Consider the following 10,772-nt stretch of genomic DNA (forward strand, 5'->3'; position numbering starts at 1 on the left):
TTGAGGTGTCTTTGAAAAAGAGGTCAATAAGTGGTTATGTCTTTACTCAGCGCTTGGCCTGATATAGGTATAGACAGAGTCCAACTTCCACCTTCCAATTTTTTGAATGGTGTCTATGTCTAGACCTGCTTGCTCCGCACTGGTGGCCACGCCTATTCTGAAAGAGTGGGTACCAAATTCTTTCAGATTGTACCCTATTTTTTTGCTTGCCAAGTTGAGAATGGCTGCAAATTGATAGTTGGTGAGTGGGGTATGATCGTCGTGGATCAGCAAAAATCTACCGACTGGCGGGTGTACGGACAGGTATGTCTTCAAATTTTGAACGGGGCATGTCATCAAGGTATTGGTCTGCTTCAAATATAATTTGGCACCTTTGGCAGCTGGGTCAGTTTTTGACCTGTTTATGGTGATTTGGGCTACGTGCTCCGATACTGAAATGTTCTTCAGTAGTATGCCCCCGTATCCCACTTTCAGTTTAGATGCGGCCACCATTTCGCTGATTAGCAGACCTCCGAAAAAAGCCATTGAAAACGCGGACCTAAATAATTTTACCTCAAATTGGGATTTGCATATGTTGATAATACCAACCACAGCTGTGTGAGTAGCTCGTGTGTGATTGGCTCATGTGCATCCATGACATGTCCGGATTTTCTGGCCCACCCCGCCAGGATTTTCGTTTTTTTTTTTTTTTATTTATCAAATTTTCATTATACATTCAAGTATATTACATCTTGAATTATACAGGTTATTATTTACCCCAAAACATTACATATGTGTTACATTCACTACACATGAAATCAGAAAGGGAAAATAGAAACCCCACAAAATTATCTATGTAATATAACCACATATATTCACTAGTCATATCATGCTTTACTTAGACCTTAAATCGTTAGGCCCAAAATAAAGCACTGATAAAGTTTTAAAACACTAATAAGTTAACACATGAAAAGAAAGAAAACCTGTCTATTAGCCCATGATAGAGGATCCAGAATACCAAATTCCAAAACAATAATCATTAGCAAGACTTTCCTTTTGCTAACCTGAGGGATATTTTCCATATATGAGAGAGTAAGTTCCCAACATTAGAGCTTTATTTTGTGGTTCCTGGCATAGAAATTCCAATGGGTTTTGATCTATTTTCAATAAATTGTACCAACTGACTAGGTTGGGTAAAGACAAAAGTGTTACCTTCACTTTTTAAAATACACTTACACGGGAATTTTAAAATAAAGTATATCCCTATTTGCAACACTTGATTTTTTAATAATAGGAACTCTTTCCTCCGTTTCTGGGTTGAAGGTGCTGAACTCTACAGCCAAGAAAATCTTTGGATCTATTAAGAAAATATCTCTTAAAGATTCAGTCCCTATCAGACTCTAACATAAATGATACTATCAAGGTTGCTGATGTTACAAAATTCTCTTCAGATTTCTCCAGAATTTCTGACACGTTATTATATCATTCAATATTGGTTGCCTTTCTAACCACCCTAACTTCTAATGATTTTTTTAATCGAGGTTGCCTTTCTAACCACCCTAACTTCTAATGATTTTTTTAATCGAGGTAAATAAAATATTTTAGAAATTATAGGCAAAATTTTCTCTGGAATATCAAGTACTTCCATTAAATTTCTTCTCTATAATTGTATTGGTGTAGAGGTAAGAATCTTGGGAAAATTAATACATCTTATATTTCTTGATCTTACCACATTCTCTAATTTTTCAACTTTTAATTGCAAAGATAGATTTTCTTTTATTATTTCTACTTGAGTTTTATTAATTTTACCTACTTCAGTTTTCACCTTATCCATTTCTTATTTCATAACTCAATTATGTTCTTCTAATAATTCAATATTTCTTTTTGTATCATTGATTACATTAGTCATCACAACCATTTGGGTACCCATATTCTGTTAATTTCATTTATAGCCTCCCATATGTATTCTAAAGAAAAGTCCTGTGGTCTCACTAATGGTTTAAACTGAGATGTTAAAAGTCCCATTTTACTTATTATTTTTATATACTGACATTCAATCTCACTTGAGATATCACACTGGTTTACATTCAGGTACTGTAGGTATTTTTCTATCCCCAGAGGGCTTACAATCTAAGTTTTTGTACCTGAGGCAATGGAGGGTAAAGTAACTTGCCCAAGGTCACAAGGAGTGACAGCTGGACTCAAACGCTGGTCTCCTGGTTCATAGTCCACTGCTCTAACCACTAGGCTATTCCCTCTCCCTTATGACAGGTTCCACATCATCTGCTTAGTTGGAGACTTGCCTGGTTTCCAAGCTGTTATTCTTAGCCGCAGCTTCTTCCTGAAGAACTCCTTGCCTCGGGGGAGACCACCCTACTCCAACCCCTTCGGTTGGGGTCTGGTCTCCGGAGGTCAGCAGGAACTTCTCAGCGGGATTTGCCGGTGGTGATCTCTCCCCAGGGAAGAGTGATGTTACCAGTTCAGGAATGCCTGAGAGCTCTTCTTCTCCCCTCCTGACATTCAGCACACTCTATTCCCCTCTCAATCCCTAGTAACACATGCGCATCCATTGGAACCAACTTGGAGGTGGCCTCAGTTCTGTCCAAGGTCTGACGTTCTTTGGCCCTCCTCTTCCATGCTGAATGTGGCATATTAAAAGGATTAAACCCCTCGGATGCGGTGTTGGTTAGCAGATTATCTGGTTCCTCTTAAAATTAGTGGCGTGGAAGCTCAGAGACAATAACAAATTAAAGAACTTCAAAGAGGGCTTTCAATTTCCACACAAAAGATTGGGCAAAGCCGCGCGCCCCTTTGGCGCGAGCGGCTTAGGTGACATGCCAGCGACGGTATCACACCGCACTGGGGCTCTTTTCCAAAGCCCCTGTGCATGCCCTGATGACGTCAGGCACAGGCTGCCAGGTAAGCTGCCGTCGAGGCCGATTATCTGCACCTCCGGAAGGCTTCTGGGGCCTCACTCTCCTCTCTCTCTGAACATCTCACAACAGTAGGGAAAGTTAGCAGGGCTCTTTTCAAAGCCCCTGTGTGTGCCCCGATGATGTCAGACGCAGGCTCCCAGGTAAGCTGCCATCGAAGCCGATTATCTGCACCTCCATAAGGCTTCTGGGGCTTCACTCTCCTGTCTCGCTGAACGTCTCACCACCCTGCCAGGATTTTCTTAACGAGGAAACTCCTGGTTGGGTCACCCCATCCCCACGCCTTTGAGAAAAAGGTGAAGCCTCCAAGTTGGTTTATCACCATGCCCCTTGATTTACTACTTTCTTTGGCACCAACAATAAATTTGATAATTAGATCTTGGGGAACGAATCCTGTATTCCAACCTCTCTCCTTTAAGAATTTGGACACCTTGTCGAATGCTCTGCTGTAGGCCTTCCATGTAGAAGGAGCGAATGATTGCTTCAGCAGATCCTTTGTGGCATCATCCCAATGCTCCACAATCTCTTGGTTACTGCTGTGCCCTCCTTGTCGGCTCCAGGAACCTGTTTTCAAAACAAATCCCATTTAGCTCTTGACAATGCATCAGCAACACTATTATGCACGCCTGTGACATGGCGCGCCTGTATGGTCATATTTAATGGCAGACAGGCTAATATCACCTCCCTCAGTAACTCGGCCACCCTTTGACATTTGGCCGAATGTTTGTTGAGTACTTGTACCACCGAAATGTTGTCGCACCAAAAGATTATGTTTATTATACAACTCATTTCCCCAGATGACAAGCGCAACTAGAAAGGGAAAGAGCTCAAGGAAAGTGATATTGTGCATTAAACCCTCTTGTACCCACTCCTGGGGCCATTGTTCTGCAGCCCAGTATACACCGAAATCCCAGCCTCCGCATGTGCGAGTAGATACCCAGGTCCAGATTTGAGGTTGGGGGATCCTGCCACACAGATGTTCCGTTGAACTCGTTGAGGAAGGATGACCATAGTGTCAAGTCCTTTTTCACCACCTTTGTGACTCTGATGCGATGTTTTGGGCAGGAGATGCCAATTGTGCTTGCAGTTATTCTCTTCAAGAAGGCTCTACCTATGGGTATCACTTGACACGCAAAGTTCAGGAACCTATTAGCGACTGAATATGGACCAACGCCACCTTTTTTGCTGCCATCACCTCCTTCAACCTACTCTGTATCTCGCGAAGTTTATCTTATGGTAATCTGGATTCCATCTTATTGGAGTTGAGTTCGATATCCAAGAATTTGATTGAAGTACTGGGCCCTTCTGTCTTGTCATGTGCTATAGGGACTCCGAACTGGGATGAAATCTCGTTGAATGCAGACAATGATCAAGAGCAGGTAGCGGAATTCTTGGGGCCAATGAAGAGGAAATCATGGAGGTAATGCACCATGGTGCTCAGCCCTGCCAGTTGTGCCATTGCCCAAAGGAGAAATGGACTGTATGTTTTGAAGATTGCGCATGATACCGCACACCCCATCGGCATGCATTTATCAAAGTAATATTCTTTTTTGAAACAAAATCTCAATAAAGGGAATCTGGTGGCGTGCACTGGGAGGAGACGGAATGCTGATTCAATGTCTGTCTTTGCCATGAGTGCCTCTCTTCCACATCTACACAGTATGTCTATTAGGGATGTGAACCGTTTTTTGACGATTTAAAACAATCGTCAGATATATTTTAAATCGTTAGAGCCGCGATACAATAGCAATTCCCCCGCCTTATCGTCAAAAAATCGTAAATCGGGGGAGGGGGGAAGGCGGGAAAATCGGCACATCAAAACAACCCTAAAACCCACCCCGACCCTTTAAAACAAATCCCCCACCCTCCCGAAGCCCCCCAAAATGTTTTAAATTACCTGGGGTCCAGTGGGGGGGGGGGGGGGGGGGGCCCGGCGCGATCTCCCGCTCTCGGGCCACGGCTGCGTTAATAGAAATGGCGCCGGTGGCCCTTTGCCCTTACCATATGACAGGGCAAAGGTAGCGCTGGCGCCATTTTGGTTCATGTCACCCGACGTCACGAGTGCAGGAGATCGCTCCCGGACCCCCGCTGGACCCCCAGGGACCTTTGGCCAGCTTGGGGGGGCCTCCTGACCCCCACAAGACTTGCCAAAAGTCCAGCAGGGGTCCGGGAGCGACCTCCTGCACGCGGGCCGTATTGCCAATATTCAAAATGGCGCCGGCACTACTTTTGCCCTCACTATGTCGACATAGTGAGGGCAAAAGTAGCGCCGGCGCCATTTTGAATAAAATGGCGCTGGCGTCAGGAGGCCCCCCCAAACAGCATAGTTTGGTTAAGAATGTCTTCTCTAGATCAGCAGTCTTCTGATTCTGGTCTTGTCCAATATTACTGTTCAGAGTCAGAAGCAGGTGCGTGCAGTGGGAACTAGGGATTTCTTTGCAATGATATAGGAAATGCTGATGATATCTCTTATTTTGTATTTTGTTGTATTTTGGAAATTTAAAATAGAAATAGGAAAAGCCATGAAATTTTGTGTTATTTTTCCTATAATTTATTTTGTGGGGGAGCCAATAAACAAGTGTAAAATAAAACAAAACTCAAACCAGCCCCAACATTTCCCATTTATTAAAATATGGAGCCCTGCCCCCACATGCAGACCCCTATGTCCACCAATCACCCCTTCAGGGCTAAACAAATATCCCTGTTGATCTAGCGGGGGGAGAGGGGCCAGGAGCAACCTCCTGCTCCTGCGCTGGTAGCTGCTATGAATCATAATGGAGCCAACCGCCCTTTTCTCCTACCATGTGAGAGGGGCTGCCCAATGGAACCAGTAGTCCCTCTTGCATGGTAGGGGAAAAAGGCACCCAGTGCTCACGGGCCCCCTGTAAGATCACAAGGGACTTTTGGTGAGTACTGGGGGCGCTAGGGAGGGTGAGCTATGGTGGGTGGTTTTGCATGTGGGGGCCTCCATATTTTAATAAATGGGAAGGGTTGGGGTGGGTTTGAGCCCAATGGGCTTAGAAGTGTATCTTCCCCTCTTGCTTGGAAACAAACCTTCAGGTCCAGCAAGCTCCCTTTGAAGTAAAAATATGGAAAGGGGCTACGTTTCTAAAGAAAGTTTTATCCTCTATCTTTACTGGCTGAGAAATATACTCCATCATTTACATTTTTGCCAGACAAACTCTCTCCCCTGCCTACTCTTGCTTCACTTTATAATTTAGTCTGTTCTCCTTCTGAGTCTGTTTAGTCTGAATGTCATTAATTTTATTTATTTACGTTTTTGCTCTTCCTCTTTGGTGAACCATTCTCTTTCCCTTGTTATCATGTGTGCCTCAATGATTTATTCCAATTTCAGTACTATTTTTTATGATGTCCATATTACCTCTGTATCTCTTAGAGCCTCCTAGCCCTCATAAGGCTTCCTTAGCATAACTGTTAATTTTCTTGAAGTCAGTCATTTTGAAGTCTAGGAAACTTGCTTTGGTTAGTTTGGTTTTGATCCAGTATTTAAGAGTCCAGATATGTTCTGTCAGACTCATAACTTTCCACATCTTTTATACATGAATAGATTCTAGAAATCTATAATTTGAAACCAGCACTAATTATTGTTTATATTCTTACAGATGCCATTTTGTGCATCAAGTGTCCAGATGACCATTGGAGCAACCAGAAGCGAGATCGGTGCATCAGAAGAGTGGTGGATTTCCTTTCTTTCAGTGAAACCTTGGGGGCTTGTTTGGGAGCCGCTGCCATTTTCCTCTCAGTGATTGCTGCTTTGCTCCTGGTGATATTCATCCAGCACAGACACAGCCCTATTGTGAGGGCCAACAACCGAGGCCTCAGCTACCTCCTCCTAGTCTCCCTCATCTTTTGTTCCCTCTGCTCTCTCATTTTCATTGGGAAGCCTGTGGAGCTTCGCTGCACCCTGCGCCAAACTGCGTTCGGCCTAGTCTTCTCTTTCTGTGTGGCCTGTATTCTTGCCAAGACGACTGTGGTTGTGGTGGCTTTCAAGGCCAGGTCTCCCGACAGCATGTACCGGAGGTGGTTAGGTTATAGAACCCCAGTCACTATTATTCTGAGCTGTTTGTCAATTCAGGCCATCATCTGCTTTACCTGGATATGCATGTATCCTCCTTTCCCAGAGTTCAACTGGAAGGACTCACCAGCCAAAATCCTCCTGGAGTGCAATGAGAACTCACGGATCGCCTTTTACTGCATGCTGGGATTCCTGAGCCTGCTGGCTGGCATCAGTTTCCTGGTAGCATTCCAAGCCCGGAAACTTCCAGACCGCTACAATGAGTCCAAGTGGATTGCTTTCAGCATGACGGTGTTTCTTAGTGTCTGGACCTCCTTCCTACCAGCCTATCTGAGCACTCGTGGGAAATACATGGTCGCTGTGGAGATATTCGCCATTTTGTCCTCCAGCACTGGTGTCTTAGCCTGCATATTTCTGCCCAAGTGTTACAACATTTTGCTAACATTGGGATCTGAAAATGTGACAACATTTAGTAAGAAACAGGCCTTAAGCAGGAAGTAAAAATGATAGATCATTTGTATCACCTGAATAGATTTTGAAAAGCCAATTTCATACTATATTATTCAAAATTGTTCCAGATTTGGCAGCCTCCACAAATCTACTTTCCGAAGAGGCTAAAAGGAATAAGCAGTCTCATAGTAATGATAGTGTTACCCCTAGGCAGGAAAACCCAGATACTGCAACAAAAGGTTCACATCTCAGTTTAGGACCCTAATTGCACATTTTTCACACACTTAATATACCTCTCTGAGAGTCCAGGATCCCCCTGTGGGGGAAGCTCAGCATCAAGGCCTTATTACATTGTTTACCTCCGAATCTCTCTTCTTCAGTCCCTTTGTCAACAGCACTGATGAAGTGGAGGATTAGCCTAGCAGTTACAGCTGTGGGCTATAAGCCAGGGTTCAAATCCCACTGCTATTCCTTGTAACCTTGGGTAAGACATTTCAGTCTCCATTGCCTCATATACAATTTAGATTGTCAGCCCACTGGGATAAGGAAATACTTACAGTATCTCAATATAATTCACTTTAAAGTGCCTGAAAAGTCAGAATATCAATTAAATAAATGAAGATCACCCCAAATAACTGCACAATTTCTATGCTGGAAACTGGATGGGTGCCAATTTAATTTTACTGATAGGATGTAAAAGTAAATTGATGGTCCTTTTACAGCCTAATTTAAAAATAGTCCAATTAAGCTTCACAAAATGAAAATTTGAAAATTTGAAACCATCCATGTCAGCAACAAATTCTCCCATTATTCCCAGCCAGTTCTGTGGGTAATTTAGCATTTCACTTTTTCTCATATCACCATTTCATTTCCAATTCTTCCCATTGGCATGGGTAGAAATTTATCCAAATTTACTTCCATTACTAAACACAATCCCTTTTCTCATACCTCTCTTGCACTCTTCTCTATTTCTCTTCATAGTTTTCTCTTCAGAATTCCCACATATCCGTAGCACAAGATCTCAAATCATGCTTGTCCAGTTCCTCCTCTCTGAGAATGGATGAGAGTCCATTTTTTACCTATGACACCTCTTCTTCTCAGATCCTTTCTAAGAAAAAGGCATCTCCTTCGTCAGACAGCCCAAACGTAGAGTCCCCAGGCCCTTTGATCCTCAGAAGCATGAAAATGACAAAAGTTCACTGAAAGGGAAAACCAAATAAGAGGCAGAAAGGGTGGGAAAAAACTTCCTCTTCAATCAACTAAAGGTTTCCAACAAACCATTGACAAAATAAAGGGATACGGTCTCTGTCTCCAGAAACCTAACCCTAGAAAAATAACAAACATGGAAAAGCATACACTAGGGATGTGAATCGTTTTCCATATCGTCTTAACGATAGAAATCGTGTGGCAGGGCAAGAAAATCGTCTTAGGCACGATTTTTTAGTTAAAAAATCGTTAAAAATCATTTTTTCCGATTAGTGCGCACTAACTGAAAATGATACAATTTGACACTTTTCAGGTCAGTTAAGGTCAGTTTAGGAATGAATATGTATTCCTATTGGCTGCCCTCTTATTTATTCATGTTACCAAGTTTCCTACTGACAGTATATGGGGGATGGGAAATGGAAACAGTTGGTAGCTTGACAAAACAAGTAATGTGATCAGTCAATGTGACTAGAACTTGTGCCCTAACCCTGATACCAGGGGTATTGTGATCTTCCTGCACACAGTGCCCTATCCCTATTAATACCAGGAGTGTTGTGATCTTCCTGCACACAGTGCCCTATCCCTAATACCAGGGGTGTTGTGATCTTCCTGCACACAGTGCCCTATTCCTGATACTGGGGGTGTTGTGATCTTCCTGCACACAGTGCCCTATTCCTGATACCGGGGGTGTTGTGATCTTCTTGCACACATCCCGGTATCAGGGATAGGGCACTGCATGCAGGAAGATCACAACACTCCTGGTATTAATAGGGATAGGGCACTGCATGCAGGAAGATCACAACACTCCTGGTATTAATAGGGATAGGGCACTGCATGCAGGAAGATCACAACACCCTTGGTATCAGGGATAGGGCACTGTGTGCAGGAAGATCACAATACCCCGGAGGAGTGAGGGTCAGGCAGCTCCCCCCTGTCTGTGAAGCCAGCCTCTCACTAGTAATGCAGGGAGGGAGCTGTCTCAGACTTCACCATCCTCCCCCCCCCCCCTCACCCACACACCATTCACTAGCTGGGACATGGGGGAAGTCAGGAGTGAGGGTCAGGCAGCTCCCCCCTGTCTGTGAAGCCAGCCTCTCACTAGTAATGCAGGGAGGGAGCTGTCTCAGACTTCACCATCCTCCCCCCCCCCCCCTCACCCACACACCATTCACTAGCTGGGACATGGGGGAAGTCAGGAGTGAGGGTCAGGCAGCTCCCCCCTGTCTGTGAAGCCAGCCTCTCACTAGTAATGCAGGGAGGGAGCTGTCTCAGACTTCACCATCCTCCCCCCCCCCCTCACCCACACACCATTCACTAGCTGGGACATGGGGGAAGTCAGGAGTGAGGGTCAGGCAGCTCCCCCCTGTCTGTGAAGCCAGCCTCTCACTAGTAATGCAGGGAGGGAGCTGTCTCAGACTTCACCATCCTCCCCCCCCCCCCCTCACCCACACACCATTCACTAGCTGGGACATGGGGGAAGTCAGGAGTGAGGGTCAGGCAGCTCCCCCCTGTCTGTGAAGCCAGCCTCTCACTAGTAATGCAGGGAGGGAGCTGTCTCAGACTTCACCATCCTCCCCCCCCCCCTCACCCACACACCATTCACTAGCTGGGACATGGGGGAAGTCAGGAGTGAGGGTCAGGCAGCTCCCCCCTGTCTGTGAAGCCAGCCTCTCACTAGTAATGCAGGGAGGGAGCTGTCTCAGACTTCACCATCCTCCCCCCCCCCCCCCCTCACCCACACACCATTCACTAGCTGGGACATGGGGGAAGTCAGGAGTGAGGGTCAGGCAGCTCCCCCCTGTCTGTGAAGCCAGCCTCTCACTAGTAATGCAGGGAGGGAGCTGTCTCAGACTTCACCATCCACCCCCCCCCCCTCACCCACACACCATTCACTAGCTGGGACATGGGGGAAGTCAGGAGTGAGGGTCAGGCAGCTCCCCCCTGTCTGTGAAGCCAGCCTCTCACTAGTAATGCAGGGAGGGAGCTGTCTCAGACTGGTATCAGGGTTAGGGCACTGTGTGCAGGAAGATCACAACACTCCTGGTATTAATAGGGATAGGGCACTGTAAGAGATGACTGTAGTAGATTGAATAAAGATCTGATGTTTCTGCTCTCCTCACACCAAACAAAAACAACACACAAGCAGAGAAGCCCTTCTTACAAAGCTG

General features: G+C 45.2%; 1 protein-coding gene across 1 annotated transcript in view; it reads left to right on the forward strand.

The window, feature by feature from the left end:
* The window catches only part of LOC115098412 (extracellular calcium-sensing receptor-like), a 51,940-nt gene extending 44,491 nt beyond the window's left edge, over nt 1-7,449 (forward strand). Inside the window, exon 5 of the mRNA XM_029614952.1 lies at nt 6,536-7,449. Coding sequence (XP_029470812.1) covers nt 6,536-7,449 — 914 coding nt within the window. The remainder of the gene's footprint in view (nt 1-6,535) is intronic.
* The last annotated feature ends 3,323 nt before the right edge of the window (nt 7,450-10,772 follow it).

The sequence above is a fragment of the Rhinatrema bivittatum genome, chromosome 1 (genome assembly GCF_901001135.1).
Source record: "Rhinatrema bivittatum chromosome 1, aRhiBiv1.1, whole genome shotgun sequence".
NCBI lineage: Eukaryota > Metazoa > Chordata > Amphibia > Gymnophiona > Rhinatrematidae > Rhinatrema > Rhinatrema bivittatum.